Source organism: Canariomyces notabilis (assembly GCF_033297395.1).
Source record: "Canariomyces notabilis strain CBS 508.74 unplaced genomic scaffold N656scaffold_13, whole genome shotgun sequence".
Classification (NCBI taxonomy): domain Eukaryota; kingdom Fungi; phylum Ascomycota; class Sordariomycetes; order Sordariales; family Chaetomiaceae; genus Canariomyces; species Canariomyces notabilis.
Genome location: NW_027041835.1, coordinates 194,580 through 214,875, shown reverse-complemented (window position 1 = coordinate 214,875; position 20,296 = coordinate 194,580). Strand labels below are relative to the sequence as shown.

General features: G+C 56.2%; 6 protein-coding genes across 6 annotated transcripts; 2 read left to right on the top strand and 4 right to left on the bottom strand.

The window, feature by feature from the left end:
- Positions 1–96: 96 nt before the first annotated feature.
- Positions 97–2,702, bottom strand: N656DRAFT_711073 (uncharacterized protein; the record flags this gene model as incomplete). The annotated part of the gene is made up of 2 exons (XM_064811724.1): positions 97–2,164; positions 2,245–2,702. 2 exons carry the CDS (start codon positions 2,700–2,702, stop codon positions 97–99), a joined length of 2,526 nt encoding a protein of 841 aa, XP_064669399.1.
- A 2,052-nt stretch (positions 2,703–4,754) lies between these two features.
- Positions 4,755–5,821, bottom strand: N656DRAFT_710757 (uncharacterized protein; the record flags this gene model as incomplete). Its single annotated transcript, XM_064811700.1, has 2 exons — positions 4,755–5,395; positions 5,452–5,821. The coding sequence occupies 2 exons, from the start codon at positions 5,819–5,821 to the stop codon at positions 4,755–4,757; spliced, it is 1,011 nt and encodes a 336-aa protein (XP_064669398.1).
- Positions 5,822–6,037: 216 nt separating this feature from the next.
- N656DRAFT_754425 (Nop14-like protein) lies at positions 6,038–9,263 on the top strand. The gene is made up of 3 exons (XM_064813078.1): positions 6,038–6,436; positions 6,493–6,936; positions 6,987–9,263. Exons 1-3 carry the CDS (start codon positions 6,137–6,139, stop codon positions 9,015–9,017), a joined length of 2,775 nt encoding a protein of 924 aa, XP_064669397.1. The 5' UTR covers positions 6,038–6,136; the 3' UTR covers positions 9,018–9,263.
- Positions 9,004–13,012, bottom strand: N656DRAFT_779947 (glycoside hydrolase family 38 protein). The gene is made up of 2 exons (XM_064815277.1): positions 10,769–13,012; positions 9,004–10,713 (listed from the first exon to the last, which is right to left on the bottom strand). The coding sequence occupies exons 1-2, from the start codon at positions 12,656–12,658 to the stop codon at positions 9,355–9,357; spliced, it is 3,249 nt and encodes a 1,082-aa protein (XP_064669396.1). The 5' UTR covers positions 12,659–13,012; the 3' UTR covers positions 9,004–9,354.
- Positions 13,013–13,896: 884 nt separating this feature from the next.
- Positions 13,897–15,435, bottom strand: N656DRAFT_124728 (uncharacterized protein). The gene has a single exon (XM_064808564.1). It carries the CDS (start codon positions 15,133–15,135, stop codon positions 13,942–13,944), a length of 1,194 nt encoding a protein of 397 aa, XP_064669395.1. The 5' UTR covers positions 15,136–15,435; the 3' UTR covers positions 13,897–13,941.
- A 1,391-nt stretch (positions 15,436–16,826) lies between these two features.
- On the top strand, positions 16,827–20,148 carry N656DRAFT_710716 (uncharacterized protein; the record flags this gene model as incomplete). The annotated part of the gene is made up of 3 exons (XM_064811696.1): positions 16,827–17,309; positions 17,377–18,214; positions 18,272–20,148. The coding sequence occupies 3 exons, from the start codon at positions 16,827–16,829 to the stop codon at positions 20,146–20,148; spliced, it is 3,198 nt and encodes a 1,065-aa protein (XP_064669394.1).
- Positions 20,149–20,296: the final 148 nt, after the last annotated feature.

The following is a 20,296-nucleotide window of genomic DNA, read 5'->3' as shown; positions in this document are numbered from 1 at the left end:
AAAAGCCATACTGCACACACAACGACACAACCGAAGCAAAGCCACCGGCGCAGCCATCACCACTGCCCCAACAACATCCACCATGTAGTACCTCTTCTAGAAGGCGTCCTCAAACGGACAGTCGACACTGTCATGCCCGTCCCGCTCGCACAGCGCGCACCACTTGCCCGCATCCACCACGCCGCTGTCCTTGCCCGCCACGGGGCCCGACTCCATCGGGTTGGGGATCGTCCTGGCCGACGGCTGCGGGGCGGTGGGCGTCGTGGCAGACGTAGCCACCGAGGGCGCCGCGGGCTTCGTCTTGATGGGCGACAGCGGCGCGGGCTTGAAGCCGCCGAGGTCCTCGCCGCCGCCGTCTGGTCTGTTGATGTTGCTGTTGACATTCAACCCGCCGGCACCTTGTGACTGCTGGTGTTGGTGCTGCTCGGACGAGCCAAACACATTCGTGCAAGTGAGGATGTCATGGCCGGACGTCTCGCAAATCTCGCACCAAAGCGTGCTGTGCTCCGTCGCTGTGCTGTACGAGTCGCTCTCGGGCATCGTGTCGAGCGTGCGCCCGCGGTTGTGCTGTGCCTCCAGGCTGGCGCGAGACGGGGCCATCACGACGGTCCCGCGCGAGTCGCGGAGCGAGCTCCTCTGGTTAGGGACAATGGTCATGCCGCTCCCCCGCTGGCCCGGGCCGCTGGAGCTAATGATGCTTCCCCTGCGCAAGGCCTCTAGTTCGCGTTCCAGCTCCTCCTCGCGGCTAGTCTTGCTCTCTATCAGTGCCCGGAGCTCCGCTACTTCCCTGTCGAGCTTCTCACGGGTGAGGCGGTCCTCAATCGACTCGCCCTGGTGCGGGCGAAAAGGCACTGAGCGCTGTGTGGGGGTTCTGTTGGGGTTGCCGTTCGGGACCGAATCTCGGCTCAGCGAGTGGATGATTGCCTTGAGGCCCCTAATCTCGTCCTCCTTCTGCTCCAGCTCTTTTAGCATGGAGCCTCCGTTAGCGCCACCGTTCATAGCGGCTTGTGCCTTCTCCCGTTCGCGCCGCAGCTCAGTGCGCGTCCTCTCCACCTCACCGCGGAGGAACTCGACTTCTCCGCGCGCTTCAGCTTCGCCCCGCCTTGCGTCCTCAAGTCCTTCTTCGAGTTCTTGCACGAGTTCCTCCAACTGCTTCAATTGTGCCGCGATGTTATCCACATCGGCAGTTCGGTCTTGGAGCTCTTGAATCTCCTGCATTAGCTCCTCAATCTTCTTCTCGTACACGCGCTCCGTCTCAGTGCTTGCCATCTCCAGGGTATCAATAGTGCTCCTGAAGTCTGCTCGATGCCCATCAAACTCGGCTGTAAGCATGGCAATCTTTTCGTTCTTTTCCCTCACCAATGCGCGAAGCTGCGCCGTGTCCTTATCGTCCAAGCTACTCCGCCGGGCCATTGACCGCGGTGGCCCATCCGAGTTCTCAATCAGCCCCTGGAGCTCTGTGAGACTGCTCTCCATCTCGGCTAATGCTGCGGCCTGATCCTTAAGCTGGCGGTCTCGATCCTCCAGCTGGGCTCTGAGTCTCTCAATCTCCTCATCGTTGGCATAGTTACCGGCCCGAGACGTGGCCCTTGAGACTGGCCGCACCTTCAACCCGAATGACGAGACAGAGCCGACACTGCCATTCGTTTGAGTTCTCTGTATGCCGACCGGTGTCGTCTCATCGTCGGTATAGTTCGGGTTGGACGTCATTCCCAAGACCGAAACGCTCCGAGGCCCGACACTGCCTTTCCTTGCGTGCCCCGGAACGCGTTTGCTCGGGTCGCCAGCTGTGCCTCGCACGCTCTGGGCAAACTTGTTTGAGGTGGGACTTCCAAACCTGGCAGGTGGCCCCTTGGGCGCTGGTGTAGCGATGGATGGACGAGGAGCAGGTGTCTGGAGCCTTCTGACGGGCGATTCCGGACGTGGTAATGAAGGGCGCATCTTCTTCCCAAGGGGGCTGGTAGCGCGCGGGGGGCCGACGGACTGGTTGAGCTTGGGCACACCGGGGGTAGGCGGTGTGTAATTTGTCGAGTTCTGATTGCCGATTTTCAATCCACCGCTTGCTGGTGTAAGAGGGATTGAACTCGCAGAGTCGCGCTTGACGGCTTTAGATAGCGGAAGGAAGATGCCGGCACCCGGTTGTACTGTTGTGAAATAGAAAACGCTACAGAGGCAGTCAGCATCACCGCTAAGGGCCGCACGCCATTTCGAAATAACGGCGTAGCATCCGTGCAAAATGCTTACCCATCAACATCGCCGCTGTTCTTGCCGCGAGCCGCGAAATCCGGGTGCAGCTCGACGCCGGCAAAGGTGCCCTTGCGACCAGCGACGGATCCTATGAAACGGACAGTGCCCGTCATGTTTCCGGGGACTTCGACCGTGTCCCCAATTACGATTTCGTCGCCGCTAGCCAAGCGGCCCGGAGTAAGTGGCGACGGCATGGTGGTGTCAGTGAGAACCGAGTTGTATGCGTAGCGCTCCGAGTCATCAGGGATGGCGGCCAAGGAATTCTGCGTGAGCGCGGCAAAAGACTGCTTGCGCAACAACGGCGGCACGGGGGGGGGTGCTAGGCGCGACGACTGTGCTGTATAGAGCTGATTCAAGTTCGGCGTCGACGCCGTCGCGATTCCGCTACGACCGGGCCGTCTTGACAAAGTGTGCCTTGTCGTTGTGGTATATGTTGAAGTTGTTGTGGAGGACATGTTGGGCTAGAAGCTGTGGCGGCCACCACAACCCTGGGCAGTTTATTGTTTACACCCCCCACTTCCACTGCAGCGCGCGGGCGCCCACCTAAACTGTGCCCTCAGCTGCTGTGACCACGGGACGAACCACGGAAGCAGCCAGCCGTCTTCAGTGCAACACCAATCCCACTTACCGCCCAAACTTGACAAAGCTGGGACGTCAGCAAATGGAAGGAGGCCGTCGTTTCTGGCCCTTATGCTGCAAAGTCGTTTTTGGTTTTTGTCTCAGAGGTATTAACTGATTATGTCGTGCTTTCTTCGCAGAGACTGAGTGGGATTGATATTATTCGATCGGTTGTCTCTCGGCGGAACTATTGGAAATAGAAGTCGAAAGAAGAGGCGATAATGGGATCGGCGGGGTATATGTGCTACAGTGTACCAGTGTGTTGCTGCGAAACTGTCTTTGCACTGCCAGGTGTGGTCAAAATACGGGAGTAAAGATAGTTCGGGAAATGAAGGAAGTAACCTTGGGAAACCTAAAGAAATGAGTTGCTCGTGGGATAGGGTGATGCCCAGCTCGGAAACAACCAAGGAAGCCCAACCAGGCGAAATGATATCAAACCTGGGAAAGGGGCCGTAAAAATGGGCAAAGAGTCGTCTTTCGCAGGGTCTTATTCATTTATACAGAGTATGTGCCTGCATCTTCTGCCACTTGCGCCGCCGTTGTCAACAAGCGCGGCTGCTTGACCGCTCTGCAAGAGAGTGGGTATCACGGCCTGTTTCTTCCAATCTCATGCCGCTGCTCACTGGGGTTGCTGGGTGTTCTGCATTCCAATCCCTGACATGTCCAGACAGGGAAAGAAAACAAATAGAACAAGTGGTCGAGGCGAGCGGTTAGCTGTCTTATACACAGAGTACACGTGGTCGACGATTGTAAATACTTCTTGTGAGGAATGCAACCTTGAGGTTTCGTGAACTCATTAATAAAGACCCTGTTGAAGATCTCCAGCTCGTGTCCAGAACTCTGGTTGCGGTGCCTCGGGTGCCTCATGCATAAACGTTAATCTCCAGGCCCTGGATCTCCACCAAAGCTTCTGATCTGTCTATCTGACGCTAACGATAACCCCACAGCAGCCTGCACAAACATAATTTCATCCCATTCCTTCGGTTTCAGAATGTGAGGTATCTCAGCGACGGTGGAGTGACCAGCTCCTCCAGCACAAGGTTGAAGCCAGTGACCACTTTCGACCTCTCACATCTTTCCAATTGATTGCGATTCAGCCGCGGCACAGATCTGCAGCCGTATGCGGGACACGGAGCCAAAGCTTGCAGGCATCACGCAAACATCCCCCATCCACTGTATCTCCGAAGACCAGTCAATCCGAGTGTGTCGCTGAGGCCGTATAGGTATTCCGTCCAAACCCGGAACACATTGTTTCGATCCTGCTCAACTGCCGTCAATTCCACCAGAGATATGCCAAAGGCGGCTCGACGAAACACTTTGCCGATTGGGATATCCTGGGTAATATTTCCCCGATCACCAGCTATCGAGCCGTCTGCCGCATCCTCTGCGTCCTGCATTGCTCGAGGTGTCAGAATTACAGAACAGATCCGATGATAACCGAACGTTCGTCGACAAGGCCATAGAAGGCTTGCCTCACAACTTCCATCGAAGTTGCAATATCGCTGACGCCTGATGCGATGAGTTCGCCTGGGAAGCTCAATGCCCATGCATCTCGCCTGTTGGCAAATGCTGCAAATGGTAGGTTTCTTCCAGGGCTCGGCTGGTCCCGTTCCACCCGCCGCAAGGAACCGTCCCGATATGCCAGGATCATCCTCGTTTCAGCCTCGGCCCGCCTGTCATTAAAAGCGAATAGCCGCGATGAATGGTGGTCCGTCCCTGGCGTTCATGAGATCGCTGATCGCATCTGTACATACATGACACAAGAGCGAAAAGCGTCATTGAAATTCTTGTGCTCTTGCTGTAGCTCGGGCGATGTTTAGATGCGCAGGGAAGCTCTAGCATTTATGCTTCATATTGGCCCGTGGTGGGCCAAACAGCGCAGATTGCGCTCACCGAGGAGAACCTAGATTCCTCTGGATGATGTCGCTGCTGTTTAGTGGCCGCGTTCCGTCATTCAAAACCATGGCCTCACGGTGTCGCTGCCTCATTTGGCGGTCCTCGGCGTTCTGCATGTTTTCTAAGGAGCGGAACAGGAGTCTGGCAGGGTCGTAGTCTCCCAGGTTGTTTACGTCGACATTCGTTGGGAGCACAACACTGAATCGTTCGACCAGGGGGGGCCCGTCCTCGGCGCCGCTGTCTTCGGGCGACGCTGGTGGCATGAGGCCGGCCTTTTCCAGCGCTTCGCGGCCAGAGCGAGATGCGCGGAGCGCAGCGATAATGTCGTTGAGCTGGTTGTTTCTCGAGCGAACATACAGCGCAAAGTTCCGTTGTCGTTCCTCCAGTGTGCTGCCCCAATTTTGTTTGGCCAACCATTTCTCGACAAACTTAGCTTTGACAAGTTTGTCGACACCATCGCAGCAATTGATCAACTGGCTGATGAACATCAGGCACAACTTTTCAGACATGTCACGCAAGTTGTACTCATCCCAGTCGTCGAAATCGAGCTTCTCCTGTTCCGGGTCAAGTGACAACTCCAGCGACCTGACGAGGGCAGCGTAGGCTTTCCACCTATGGAGCCTTTCGAGGCTCTCTTCACATACTGTTAGTGTCCGTCTTGGGGATTTCGTAGCGTAGATCCTAACTCACGAGAGTCCGTGATGATGGCGAGGGCCCGTAAATTTCTCGTGCGCTCCTCATAGTCCTTGCGCGTAATTCCCCAGAGCAATCTCTCCACCGTATCCTTGTCGTTCGCAGCTCTGTCGCAAACAATCTTGGCGGCTGTCTCGCGGATAGCGTAGTTGTAGTAGTTGAGAAGGGTGTCAAGAGTGGTCAGTTTGAGCGCATCCTCGGTCTCCTGGGTGATGTACTGTGTCTTGGGCTGCACCGGCTTGATCTCAGCGTCGTCTCGCCATCTCTTGAGCAGGTATCGCACGCCGAAGAACCATCCAACAGCGTTGATGGTCAGGTAGGTGAACACCACCCGGTCATTCCGCAGTACCGTGCTTAACCACCCCATGACGCCGATGTGGGCTGCATTCGATGCTGCCATCGATTGCACGTTAGGTTGCAGGTTGGTTGTCATGGACTGGTTCAAGTTGTTGCTGCTCCACATTACCTAGCAGCAACGTCGAAGCTTCAGCGATAACGTTAATTTGCCCCAGTTCACCGCCAAAATTACTGCAGGTGGGGCAGTAAAAGATAAGATAGCAGCAACCATCACCCAAAAATTTCTGGAAGACATCGAGACCGTCCCCCACATTGCGCTATGTGTGGTTGACGGCCCACTGTTCAATGCTCCTCCTGCGCCAATCCGACGAAGATCTGCCCGGACATGGCCGGATCTCAGCTCAAGAGGCTCAAGGCCTCGCTGCGCGAGCAGGGACTAATTGGTCCCCAGCAGTCCAAGAAGCAGAAGCGCCAGAATGCCCAAGATCAGAAAGCGAAAACCGATAAACGGCTTCAGCGCTCCGAGGCTCTGGCAAGCATCCGCGAGCAGTTCAACCCTTTTCAGTTTAAGACGAATGCCCGCGGACCCAAGTTCGAGGTCACCACCAACAGGCCAGCCAACGACAAGGCCGCCTTGAGCATCAAGGGCCGGCCTGGGCTTGCCAAGGCTGTCGGGGAAGAGAGGGTATGTTTACGTCTGGCCTTGCGGGCATTCCGTGTTTTCTAACCATTTTTTCCCAGCGTCGGCAAACTCTTCTTGTCGAGATGCAGAGACGTAACAAAGTTGGAGGGATCATTGACAGGCGATTCGGCGAAGATAACCCCAACATGTCGCTTGAGGAGAAGATGATCGAGAGATACACCCGAGAGCAGCAACGAAGCCACAAGAAGAGCTCCATGTTCGACCTGGAGGAAGACGATGAGCCGGCTGGAGCGTTAACCCACATGGGCAAGCCCCTTTTTGATTCTGAGGACGAAGCTGTGAAGGACGATTTTGCCGAGGAGGACCTGCCTTCCGGCGACGAGTCTGACGGATCACGCGCCGAGAGGAGGAGGCTGAAACGCCAACGACTGGCTGAACTCGCTGAGGAGGCAGAGGATGACGAGGGCGAGCAACCAGAAAGGAAAAAGACCAAAAAGGAAATCTACGAGGAGGTTATCGCAAAATCTAAACTCTATAAATATGTATGCTTCAACGGCCTAAGCATCATCGATTCCATACTGACATCGTCTAGGAACGACAAGCAGCTAAGGAGGAGGACAATGAACTCAGAGCCGAGCTTGACCAGGCGCTGCCTGAGCTTCAAGCCCTCCTGTTCCAGAGGCCAAAACCGCCGCCTAAAGATGAGAAGGACGATAAATCCCCCATAGTCATCGCTGGCAAGGACAAAGCCGCCCTTGACAAGGACTACGACATCCGCGTGAAGCAGCTCGCTGCAGATAAGCGAGCGCAGCCAGCCGAAAGAACAAAGACAGAGGAGGAGAAGGCGGAAGAGGAGTCAAACCGGCTAAAGGAGCTGGAAGAGAAGCGGTTAAAGCGCATGCATGGAGAGGTGGACGAGGAGGACGAGGAAGAAGAGGAGGAAGAGGACGGAGAGGACAAGCCTAGGAAGGAGAAGGGTGGCGCTGGGGAGAAAGCCTTCGATCCCTTCAATGCCGAAGACAATGACGAATTTGGTCTTGGGAAAGGAGTCAAATATCGGCCGACTGCCACCGAGCTAGGCTTCGACGATGAAGATGATTTCCTCATTGACGACGACCTAGTTGCTAGTGGCTCCGATCTGGAGCTTGATAGCGACGACATGGAGAGCGAGGGAAGCGACGGCGAGGATGCCGAGTCAGAATCGGGGTCTGATGATGACGAATTTGTCAAAGGGATCTTGACGGAGGCCGAATCGAAAGACCCTGTCTTCCAACCGGCCGCCAACTCCAAGGGTGACGATGAGAACGGGATACCCTACACTTTCCCTTGTCCGCAAACACTTGAAGAGACGATCAAGACGTTCGAAAACATCGAGGTAACCAAACTTCCGGTGGCTGTTCAACGTATTAGAGCCCTATACCACCCGAAACTGGATAGCAAAAACAAGGAGAGGCTCGGCAAATTCTCGCAGGCTCTGGTACAGCACATCGGATACCTGGGCGATAAGTTCGAGCCGCATTGGTTTCCCACCCTGGAGAGCCTCATCAGGCACGTGCATTCGCTGGCGAAAACGTTCCCGATTGAGGTAGCAAAGGCATATCGTGGGCATATCCAGGGGATGGAACAAGATCGCCCGCTGGGTATCACTGTTGGTGATTTGGTTATTCTGACCGCCGTGGGGACAACATTTCCTACCTCTGACCATTTCCATCAGGTGGTCACTCCCGCGATGCTTGCCATTGCTCGCTATCTCGGCCAAAAGATTCCCCAGGTTCTTTCGGACTATGCCACAGGCACCTATCTCTCCATCCTCGCCCTACAGTACCAACAGTTTTCAAAGCGCTACGTACCAGAACTGATGAATTTCTGCCTCAACACGCTGTGCTCTCTGGCACCCGAAAAGCCTCGAGAGAAACTGGGTTTCTTTCCAGTCCACGAACCAGCCGCAGGAATCCGGATCAAAGGCGCGTCCAAACTCCCGATTCGCAAACTCAACTGCGTCGACTGCCAACAGAAGCAAACCCTCGCCCCGGAAGACGAAACCTCTCTCAAAGTCGCCATCGTCAGCACCATCACGGCAGTCCTTAAATCCGCCGCCGAAACCTGGCACAAACTTGCCTCCTTTCAAGAGACATTCCAGCCCGCCTTGCTCGTGCTGGAACACCTCCTCTCGAAACCAAACGCGAGCCACTTGCCGCCGGCATTAACCTCCCGACTGGCAGACACTGCCAAAACCATCTCCCAACTCCTGGCACTCGCCCGGCTCGCCCGCCGGCCGCTCGAGCTGCACCACCACCGGCCGCTGGCCATCCGCACGTACGTGCCCAAGTTTGAGGACTCGTTCGACCCGGACAAGCACTACGACCCGGACCGCGAGCGGGCCGAGCTGGCGCGGCTCCGGGCCGAGCACAAGCGGGAACGCAAGGGCGCGCTGCGCGAGCTGCGCAAGGACGCCGCCTTTGTGGCCCGCGAGAATTTGCGCGTCAAGAAGGAGCGCGACGCGGCCTACGAGAAAAAGTACAAGCGTCTCGTGGCCGAGATCCAGGGCGAGGAAGGCCGGGCCGCCAACGAGTATGCCCGGGAAAAGATGCTGCGGAAGAAGAGGGCTGCGAGGGGCAGGTGATCTCGTTTTCTCCTTTTGCGTGTCATGTTCTGTATATCCACCGGATTTGGGAGAGGTGGTTGGTTCCTGGGTGGGAGGAGTGTCTCCGTGTCTTATATGTGTATCTTGGGGCTGTAGAGCTAGAGACTCAGCAGCCCTGCGAACGTCCTGAAAATTTGAAGAAACTCAGGAGATCCATTGTCGCGCGGAAACCGCAGGCGAATCAATGTATTCCAGCAAGTATCTGCGTAATCGTATACCAGGTCTCTGCCTACAATACTTAAACCCATTATAGCCACATCCCGAAGGAGCAAAGAGCCAACAGCCATACACTCTGACCAGACAGACGCCCGATAGACTACGCCAACTGCAACTTGTACGAAGCAACCTCGAACGCGCCCAAGTCCACGGCAAACTTGCCATCCTTGAACGCCACCTCCTCCAGCTCATCTTCCAACAGATTCACCTTGGTCACCCTGTTTACTTTCCATGTCGTGGCAACGGTCCCTCGGGCCCTCCCACCCAAACTGTCGTAGATTCTCAGAATGACGCTGCATCCTGGCTTGACGGGCAGCTCGCCCCTCGAGACATCCTCGTCATCCTCTCCCCGCTTGACAGTGTCAAGTACCAGCGCAGGGCTCGAGTCCTCGGTCAATTGAACCGGCAGGTCCGCGGCATCCTGCGCCAAACCTGCCATCCCGCCAGGAGCGGAGAGCAGTCTAAGCGGGTTATTGAACTCAAACGCCTTGCGGACAGTCACATGCGACAGGCTCCCCTGATGGGGTAGAATGGCCCAGCGGATGTGGTGCGTGCCCATATCGGCGTGGGCATCAGGGGCTTTTGGACTGCGGAGCAGCGAGAGGCGCATAGTAGAGCCGGCCGTGGCAAAGCCGTACTTGGAATCGTTGAGTATGGACACGCCGTAGCCATGCTCGGACAGATCCGCAAAGCGATGGCAGCAGACCTCAAACTTGGCCATGTCCCAGTTAGTGTTGTAGTGCGTGGGGCGCTTGACGATGCCGAATGCGGTCTCGTAGCTTGCCTCGGTGTTGCGCACGTCGACCGGAAACTCCACCTTCAGAAATTTCATGGTCTCGTGCCACTCAACTTTGCTCGAGACCTCGACGTACGACTGCTGGCCCTCGATGGCGGCCGACAAGCTGATGACAGTCTCGATGTGACTCACGTCGCTGATTTTGGTGCGGGTGACGACGCTGACGCGGTGGTCCTTCTCCTCGTGCACCTTGGTCTCGCTCGAGGAAAGCACTTTGCGGGTGTCGAGGTGGTAGACCTCAACGTCCCAGGCCTGCCAGTACAGGGGCTTGTCGTCGAAGATGACGTACTGATTTGCTTTCTGTCCCTTTGGGATGATCTCACGCTCCGCCAGCTTATCGTAGAGCGATGTGATCAAACCCTCTTCCACCGTGGCCCTGAGTTGACTGTTCTCAAGGACGAAGGCTCCAGACGCCAGCTGCTTGAGGGAAACAAGAGGAGCATCTCCACTAGTCTTCAAACTCCGCAACTTCAGGAGCGGACCTTTTCCGCATGCCACAGCGGCCTCATGCTCAGAGATTTGTATTACTTCCTTGCGGCGCCATGGCAGTGTGTTTAGTGCAATGCCGTTCGCAACTGTTACGGTCTGGGCTTGGGTGACCCCCAACGTCTTCGAGATCTCGGCAAGTATTCGCTCGGCTGTTTTGAAGACTTGTGCGTATATCTAAACACGATCATAAGTGTCCTATTACTGTTGAAAACAAGCAAGCGCGGCTTACCTCATCTGAATCCCGGTAGACCATCTCGATGGAACTCCCGGGAAGACAGTCATGAAACTGGCAGAGAAGCACCGACTCCCACATGTCGTCAAAGTCCTGCTTCGGATACTTGTACGAGCTGTCTTTGATGGAAGCAAAGGTGGCCAAGAGCTCGAGATCACGGAGTACAATCTCGGCTCTGCGATTGTTGCGTTTGTTGTTGGACTGCGTGGTATATGTCCCGCGATGCAGTTCGAAATAAAGCTCGCCATACCACGTCACAAATGTCTCGGCTTTAAGCTCAAGCCGGTCGAAGAAGTCGTCAACCGAGTTGCCCAGGTGGACACGGGGCAAAAGGCCAACTGTGTCGCTGATCCCGCGGCATCGACGGAGCTTTTCGATGTGCTGCCAGGTAGGACCGCCGCCCCCGTCACCCTTGCCAAAGACGAGCAGTGATGTAGCATCCTGATCCAGAGACTTGTGCTGCGACATGCTGCGTTTGACGTCACCAAAATGACCTTCAGAAGTGTACGTCTCGGATGGAGGCATGTGGCAAACAACCTGACTGCCGTCGAGGGCAACCCAGTTGAAAGTGGTATGAGGGAACTTATTGATGTTGTTCCAACTCAGCTTCTGTGTCAGGAATCGCGTCATACCAGACAGGCGACAGAGCTGAGGCAGCTGGCTCGAGTATCCGAACGTGTCTGGCAGCCAAAAGGTCTTGGAGCGAGTCCCAAAGTTGCTCTCGAAGAAACGCTGGCCGTACAAGAACTGACGGACTAGGGACTCCCCGCTAGGCATGTTCGTGTCGTGTTCTACCCAGCTGCCGCCAATGGGATGGAAGCGGCCCTCGGCAACCTTGGCCTTGACCCGCTCGAAAGCATAAGGATACAGCTGCTTGAGCCACTTGTACTGCTGGGCTGAAGAGCAAGCGAAGTTGAGCTCGGGGTAGCGGTCCATCAGATCGCACTGGCTGGACCACGACCTGGCGACCTTTCGCTTGGTCTCGGCAAAAGGCCACAACCAGCAGCTGTCGATATGGCAGTGACCGATGCCGAAGACGAGGGGCTCCTTGCCAGAGTCGTAGACCTTGGCCGAGTTGACGTTGGGCCCGATGTATTCCTCGGCAATCTTCCGGCATGTCTTGAGAGATTCCTTGTTGCCAAGCTCAAAGGCCTCAATAATCTCGTTGCAAACCTCGAGCGCCTTGTGTTGCTCCCAAGAATCCTCGGGGAACTCCCTCGCGGCATCGCCAATGATCCAGATGTCTATGTGAAGTTGGCGAGCGTCAGGGTTAACGGCAACGATTTCAGCTCGGTCGAGCCGGAAGTATTTGTTGGGGTCTGGTGGCTGGATCGAGTCTCCGCCGGGGGCGTTGCCAAACATGCCGTTGCATGCCATCTCAATGTAGATGGTGTGCTCCTTTCCGTCGCGGAAGGAGTCTGGGATGATCCATTCAACACGCTCACCACCGCCAGTGAGGCCTTGAAGCGGCTTGCCATCATGGGTCCACACCATCCCTTCGTTGTTGGCATCCCAGTGGAACTCCAGAAGCCTCTTGTCACGGAGGTCTGAGGGCACTTTCAGGATAACCTTGAACCAGTGGGTGCTCCACGACGGGCCAAACCACATGCCAACAGACGTCTTCTCGAACTCGTGGGAGGTGGCTTCTTCAAAGCTAGGCCTAGTTTGGCCCGGCGCATGCCAAACCGAGAGCCGAACGTGAGGCTCGCCCGAGACCACGGCCTCGTTCATCATGGCTAGAAGGTTTACATTCTGCCATTGGCCGCGTGAATAGAACTGACTGATGCGTTCTTTGTAGATGCTGGATATCGACTTGCCGACTGGTTTAGGTGCCCGGAGCGGGTAGTCGCTCCTCGGCCCCTTCTGGGTGCGTGTTTCGCCGCCCATGGTGTCAATATCTCACAGCCTTGGAATAGCAGAAAACTGCAATGGGGAAAGTGAGCAGTCCCACCGGAGAGAGGAAGACTGCGTGAAGTGTCAATTGGAGTCTGAAACGGAAAGAAGCTTGTGTCTAGTCGTCGCCGCCGGTCTAGCAGGAGGGGGCTGGGGAGAAGATCTGGGGGCGGGAGGTTGTTGAACTGATAATAAATAGTCCACCAATGCTCCTCAAGGCCAGATATGCCGAATATACATACAGAAGATGTCTTACAGTGGGATGCCGAAGTGAATCAAAGAAGATCAGAAACAGTGATGGTTAGGCCGAATGGCTGTTGCATCGGCTGCGCTTGTGATCGACGGAAGCTGCCAGGGGCGCCTCACAGGGGTGTCGTACCCAGATGAGCTGCGATGGGAACCCGGTTCCCCCGCATAATGCTCCGAATCCAGCCAATCGGGGTAGGCCAAGAGCCCCACCCAAAGACACCCACGATCATTCGATCTCTCGATCACCCGACACCGACGAGAGATCTACACTGAAGCCTCCCCGTCGACTCTCACCGACAGGCTGATATTGAATGATGGCTCCAGAGGCTGTACAGCATTCGAACCTCTTTTACGTATATTCATGCATTTTAGATTGAGGCAATCAATTCAAGGCGACCTGTGATCTGGGCCTTGTTGCATCCTTCTGCACTGAACGTTCCCGAGGTGCGATCACGGTGGGAGAGGTTACTCCGGGCCGGGAGTCAATCTAACGAGGACAAAGCAGTAAATCCCGTGTCACTCCTCGTCCATGTACCACCCATCTGCTCAATATACTACAAGACGTTGACCATTATCGGCCAGTCACTCGAACTGAGAGAATGACTATATCTAGCAACTTTTGGACTCTTGACTTGATCATTCAGCATTGGGTAATAGAACAGGAGCGTGGTAGAAGCGACGCTGTATTTACTTCCTACATGAACTTGGGTTGGTTGCTCGATGGTGTATGGGACAGTACTTCACAGAACTGCAATACAGTCACTAGACCACGGAACGAGCGGATGCTCGGCAGCGACCACTGACTGGGAAAAACGCAACCACCTAATGGTTGAGTTTCTGGACAAAGATATGCCAAATCTGAACGATTACTCCATCAACATGCTGGGCGAGGGGCGTAGAGGAGGTATCTCAAATTTAGCGGTATCAAAAGGTCACTAAACGGAATCGCACCATCATGGAGAAGAGTCGAAGAAGCAAAGACTCCATTGCCGAGCAAAGCCGTAAATCCAGTGCCCCTATCCAACCCATCATGAGACCGAACTCCTCGAGTGTTTCGTAGTTCCCAATTGCGCGTCCTTGGAAATGGAAGTGAGCCCTCCCTTTTCCCCGCCGGAATCATGAACCTCACGCTCATCATCGTCCTTGCTTTCGCCGCCCTCGTCGTCCTCGTAGTCCTCTTCCTCCACATCCTCCTCCACATCTTCCCCATCCTCATCGTAGTCCATCATATCCTCCTCCTCCTCGCTTTCGCTCTCGCTCTCACTCTCATCAAACGACAACACCCCCAGAAGCGGCACGTCGATCCTCGCCAGGTGGCTCTTGATGAGATTATCCGCCACGTTGAACAGCTGGCTATCCTTGTCGGCAGGCACCTCGCGATCGACATCAAAGTCCACCTCGTCCTTGTCCGCCGGCAATTCCCGGGTTGCCGTAGTAGGCGACGCGGCGCCCGATAGGGGGACATTCATGACCCAGCGACGGACCGCCTCGCCCTTTGTGATTCTCCCCCCATCCCTGGCCACCGCAGCACCACCTCCACCTCCACCACCGCGATTCCGATACGAAGAAACAGGAGGAGCAGCCTGAGCCAAAGCGGCCTTTTGCGCCAGCCCCCGCCTGAATTGCCGCCGGCGGCGCTTTCGGCGGCGCGTGATGCGGTCCCGGATGTACCAGGCCACGATGACCATGGCGGCCTGCATCATCTCCTGGCACTTTTGGCGCTGCGCCGTCGCCCACGCCTGGCACCGCTGCTGCTGGAAGTTGGCCACGGCCTGGCACCGCTGCTGGTAGTAGCTGGCGATGCGCGACGCCATGGCCACGTACCGCGGGTCCCACCCCGCAGCAGCGCCGGCGGCGGCGGTTGCCGCGGAGGCCGAGCCCGAGCCCGAGGTTAGCGCTGCGGCTGCGGCTGCAGTTCCGGCTGCGGTTGGGCCGGGTGGAAATTTCAGGAGGTCGGGGATGTGGAAGGGGTTCGGGACGGAACCTGTTGTCGGGTTGGGTGGTTGCTTTTGGGATTGGGTTGGGGGACAGGGTTGCTGCGTTGTTGTTGTTGTTGTTGCTGCTGCTGCTGCTGCTGCTGCTGTTGATGTGAATTCTTCTGCGGGTTTGAAACTGCTCGCTTGTTGCGGTATGCCCGAAGGTGCCTTGGTAAACATTTGGAGATCGGGAGGAGGAGTGACGGGTATCTGAGCTTTCAGGGGTTGCGGTATAGTCGTCGCCATGGCTATGTGCCTATGGGGGTAACCCCTGATAAACACCTCGAAAAACGCGAAAATCGTGAGACTCGCTGCTCGAGAGAAACAGTTTCGGCTTTCACTTTCGTCCTGGGGGCTTGTGGCCTTTGTGTCGTGAGTTCTCGGCTACGCTAAAAGGGGGGGTCTGCGCCGCTGCTTGCGCTGTTGGGCTACTATGCGAGGATGCCCACCAACTGCAGTCAATATAATATACTGCGACGATGGACAGGTGAAACCGGACTCAAGAAATGCCCGCCCTGGCTGGGGGCGGAAATGGAGCGTAAGCGCTTTATACGATATCTGCCTAGTATTAACTGGTAGGTACCCGACCAAGTAAAGGCCGATCTAAAAAGATGACCAACATCCATCACGGGTGGGTTGATTAATAAATGGGTTTATCAGCATCTGCCATCAGCATGCCATCAGCCTCGGGACTTTAAAATGGCAGTGAGCGACGCCTCTCAGGTGCCACCTAAATTGGCATGTTTCCACCGAGAACGTGTTCTTGTGGGTGGCTTCTGGCGAGCTCGACGAGCGTCGAGGCCCGGACGGGGATAACAGCAAGGCCGAGATAGCCCAACGTAGCGGGGAGATAAGCTCCTTTCAGACGGGGGGTTGGCGGCGGAGCCGATGGATATGGCCTGAGAGGAGCTCGGAAAGGCTGGAAATGGTGGCGGAATCGGACTGAATCGGTCGATACCGGCAGGTGTCTGGGCAAATGGTCTCCATGGTGTGCGCAGGGCAAGAAGAGGCATCGGGCCATATTCGAATCATCCCGGTTCATGGTGCTGCGCCATTGGTTTTTCGCCCATCCCGCCTTACTCGCATCTCTGGCAACTTGTGCGAAGACCTGCTCCTCGTCTGCTGCATGTTGGCCCAGTTTAGCGCATGCACTGCATATTACCTATGTCTATTGTTGTGCGAAATCCTGAGCGTTCCCGGCGGCTCGGTTGCGCGTTTGTCAGCGGTCAAACATCTTTGCGGGATCTGTTGGCTCCCGTGTTTCGTCGACAATGTTTCCCAATTCCGTATGACATTGTTGTCCTTATTTGCACCAAAGGCTAGCTCGTTTCTGCTGCTATCCAATTTCTCCGTTTGCTCGAGATGATTTGGAATGATGAGGGTATCTTACAGCCGAGCTGGCCGCGGTGCATGATGTGTTGAATCACAACTGGCTGATTGATCTCGGAGTGGCTCGATGTTCGCGTTTTGTCCAATTTCAGACTAACCGGAAGGGTAATTAATCCAACCCTGAGGTGGGTATCTCACCTTGTGAGGCCGATCTTACACCTGGAAGCACAGGAATGCCGCAGATAAGAGTTCAGAGTTCAACTTAGGGAGAGTTTTAAACTCAAACGAACAGAAGTCGACGGTAGTGTATCATACAAGTACCTAGGTAGGTTTCCTGTCCTCATCTTGGTCACCTTGGCTTCAATGGGTTGAGCTGCACGTGCGCAACCCTGCAGTGCCAAGACTTGGCGTACCTCTCACTTGGATTTTATTTCGGTTCATGCTGACTTCTTAAGTGCTTCTGTCTCTTCGAGATCACGTTGTTGTTGCGTTTGTTGGCTCCCTTGATGCACTTTGTACACTAATTCCCTTCACGGAAGCATAAACGTCATTTAGCCATCATCCCCATCATTTCCGATGTTGGGGGATATCCAAGCAGGCCATAATTGATGCTCTCCCCGCGCTCGCCATCAGTCTCAAGCCTCCGGATAGCCTGCCTCAGCTCCCGTAGTCGTTCGCTTTCGCGATGCATTTACGCCACCGTCGGTCGGTCTCGCCCTCGAGATGTAACCGGTACCTTGACAGGGCCATACGGCCTACGTTGTTCGCCTGAGTCCCTCCGTTCTCCGCTGCTGCAGCTCCAGGTTCGCGGCAAGAAGACACGGACAGTCGTGAAATTAGATGAGCTGCCCCAGGGAGTCGTCGTGTCTTCGCAGCCACTCCCGCCAGAGGATGATGCCGAGGAGGGAGAGCCAGCTTATCCGACCGTGGTGCTGCAGGCCCGCCGCAATATGCAAAAATTCGACAACTGCGTGCTTCTCACCAGGGTTGGTGGTTTCTATGAGCTCTACTTCGAACAGGCCGAGGAGTTCGGCCCGCTCCTGAACCTCAAGGTAGCACAGAAGAAGACGAGCGCGGGTCCCGTCCCAATGGTACTGTCTATGCCTGCACCGTGCCGCTTTCCACGATACTGTTGTTCTGATGGGTCGTTGTTGCCAGGCCGGCTTTCCCTTTTTCCAGTTGGATCGTTTCCTTAAGACGTTGGTCCAGGATCTTAACCGTCATGTAGCCATTGCCGAGGAGTTCCCAAATGGTCCCTCAGAGAAGGTCAAGTCGGGCGGTTTGATGCATGATCGCAGAGTGACCCGTATCGTCACGCCAGGCACCCTCATCGACGAAAACTTTATGGACCCCTACGCAAGCAACTATGTCATGGCCGTCTACCTGCCCGAGCCGATGGCATCAGGTGATATGAGCTGCCAAGAAGCCGAACAGCCCATACACACGTTCGACCCCGCCAACAGTCCTTCAAGCTGTGTCGGCCTGGCATGGCTGGACCTGTCCACCGGTTGCTTCTACACTCAACCGACGGATCTAGCGTCGCTCGGCTCCGCACTATCACGCGTTTCTCCTCGGGAGATCGTCTTGGACAAGTCACTCCAGCCTCCCCAGGACCACGCTCTGTTGTCTATCCTCCGCGAGGAAAGGTACGCTGTAAGCTATGCGTCTCAGGGTGAGCTGATGACGCTATCCGACTGGGAGCCGATGCTAGAAGCCGAGATCTCAGCTCAGATACTCGACAAATTCACCGATGGTGAAGTACAAGCGGGCAGTCTCTTGCTTCACTACGTGAGGGACCGCTTACAGGGGATGAACATGAAGCTGCAGCCGCCCCTGCGGTATGAGAACATGCACGTCATGAATTTCGACAAGAACAGCATGCGCTCCCTGGAGATCAAGCAGACTATTAGGGACGGTGCTTTCAGGGGGAGCTTGTTACATGCCATCCGACGCACCGTGACCAAAAGCGGTGCGAGACTGTTGAACGATTGGCTCAGTAGGCTCGATATGTCCAATGCTGATATACAGACGGAGTTTGACTAACCTAGTGTAGGCTCCCCTTCAACCTCGCTAGAAGTCATCAACTTCAGACAGGATCTAGTCTCCCGCTTCATCCAAGATGAGGACCTTCGGGATGCCATAATAGTTCTTCTACGCAGGTGCCATGACTCACAGCGCCTCGTCCAAAAGTTCGCACTTAATCGTGGGGATCCGGACGACCTCCTTCAGTTAGCAAACACGATCAAGGCAACAGAAGACATTGTCGGCATCCTAAATACTCCTTCCTCTAGTCAGCCAAGGGATGGCGACCAACACCTAGACTGTCTCTCCATCATGGCCGACCGCATCACGCTCGGCCAGCCACTGAAACTCGCCCGAACGATCCACGATGCAATCGACGAAGAGGGCCTTGTACAGCGGCACCAAATCGAGGACAGCGAAGCAGGCGAAATGATTGCGCTAGCCCAAGAAATTGTCAAGACAGAAGGAACAGCAGCGGACAGCTCTCTGCTCCCCAAAGGCGCAGTCGCAAAATCGGATCGGAAAAAGAACCCCTCTCTGCGGGACTACTACGGCGAAGATACCGGAGTTTGGATCATGAAGCCCGGCGCCTCCAAGGTCCTCTCCCGCCTTCACCACGAGCTCGCGACGCTCGAACAAGAAAAAGACCAACTCACCGAGTCGCTCCGCGCCCGCCTCAACGCCTCCTCTCTCACCCTGCGCTGGACCCCGGGGCTAGGTCATATCTGCCACGTCAAGGGCAAAGACGCGCGGCGCACCCCGAGGGCCACCTCGACCGACGAGAACGACACGACCGAGGCACCACCGATCCGCACCCTCTCATCAAGCCGCACGACCCGCTCCTTTCACTTGCCAGAGTGGACCGCACTCGGCGAAGCAATCGACAAGGCACGCTGCAAGATCCGGGCCGAGGAGCAGCGCGTCTTCTCGACTCTGCGCGAAGGCGTCGTCCACAACCTCGTCAAGCTCCGGCGCAACGCCCTTGTGCTGGACGAGCTCGACATCGCCACCTCATTTGCCCGTCTCGCAATCGAGCAGCGCCTCGTCCGTCCCAAACTCAACACTTCTCAACAAACCATCATCATCGGCGGGCGCCACCCGACAGTCGAAGCCGGGTTGGCCGAGCAAGGACGTACCTTCCAGCGGAACGACCTCCTCCTGGGCTCGGCACAATATGGAAGCGGAGAAGAACAACAGCAAAAGCAGCAGGCACACGGCCGCATCTGGCTCATCACGGGTCCCAACATGGCCGGCAAGTCGACCTTTTTGCGGCAAAACGCGCTCATCACCATCCTGGCGCAGATAGGCTGCTACGTGCCGGCCGAGTACGCCGAGCTGGGCATCGTCGACGCCATCTTCAGCCGCGTCGGGTCCGCCGACAACCTGTACCAGGACCAGAGCACCTTCATGGTGGAGATGCTCGAGACGGCCGCCATCCTGCGGCAGGCCACCCCGCGGTCCCTCATCATCATGGACGAGGTGGGGCGGGGCACCACGCCCGAGGACGGCACGGCCGTCGCCTTTGCCAGCCTGCACCACCTGCTGCGCGTCAACCGCTGCCGGGCGCTGTTCGCGACCCACTTCCACGGCATCGCCGACCTGGTTGCCCGGCATGGCTTCCGCGTCCAAGACGGCGGGCCCGACGGCGCCGTCGACATGTACTGCACCGACGTGCGCGAGGACGAAAGGGGCGGGTTTGTCTACGTTCACAAGCTGCGCAGGGGCGTCAACAGGCAAAGTCACGCGCTCAAGGTGGCCCGTCTGGCGGGGCTGCCGGAGCAGGCTATCCGGGTTGCCCAAGAGGTGCTGCGGGAGTCAGGGGTTGCCGACGGTGGTATGTCTACGCCGCTACGGGAGGATGTGGAGCCGCCAACGAAGGGAGAGGCGGTAGGGGTTGTTGTGGGGTGAAAGGCAAGTTGGACATTTGATTAACCTTTTGCTCAACCCGTGTAATTTTCACTTATGGTTCTATTACGGGTCAGTCATGATACCCCTTGTAAAAAAGATGTAATGTGCAAAAAAAAGTAGCAAACGCTGTGTCTCATAGGGTGGTGAT

What these genes read in the sequence shown, in the direction of transcription:
- N656DRAFT_754425 (XM_064813078.1), top strand. Translation starts at nt 6,137, where the DNA reads ATGGCCGGATCTCAGCTCAAGAGGCTCAAGGCCTCGCTGCGCGAGCAG. An exon ending in AGGCTGTCGGGGAAGAGAGG is followed by an intron (nt 6,437 to 6,492) that starts GTATGTTTACGT and finishes ATTTTTTCCCAG; the next exon opens with CGTCGGCAAACTCTTCTTGT. An exon ending in AATCTAAACTCTATAAATAT is followed by an intron (nt 6,937 to 6,986) that starts GTATGCTTCAAC and finishes GACATCGTCTAG; the next exon opens with GAACGACAAGCAGCTAAGGA.
- N656DRAFT_779947 (XM_064815277.1), bottom strand. Translation starts at nt 12,658, where the DNA reads ATGGGCGGCGAAACACGCACCCAGAAGGGGCCGAGGAGCGACTACCCG. An exon ending in TCTACCGGGATTCAGATGAG is followed by an intron (nt 10,714 to 10,768) that starts GTAAGCCGCGCT and finishes GATCGTGTTTAG; the next exon opens with ATATACGCACAAGTCTTCAA.
- N656DRAFT_124728 (XM_064808564.1), bottom strand. Translation starts at nt 15,135, where the DNA reads ATGGCGACGACTATACCGCAACCCCTGAAAGCTCAGATACCCGTCACT.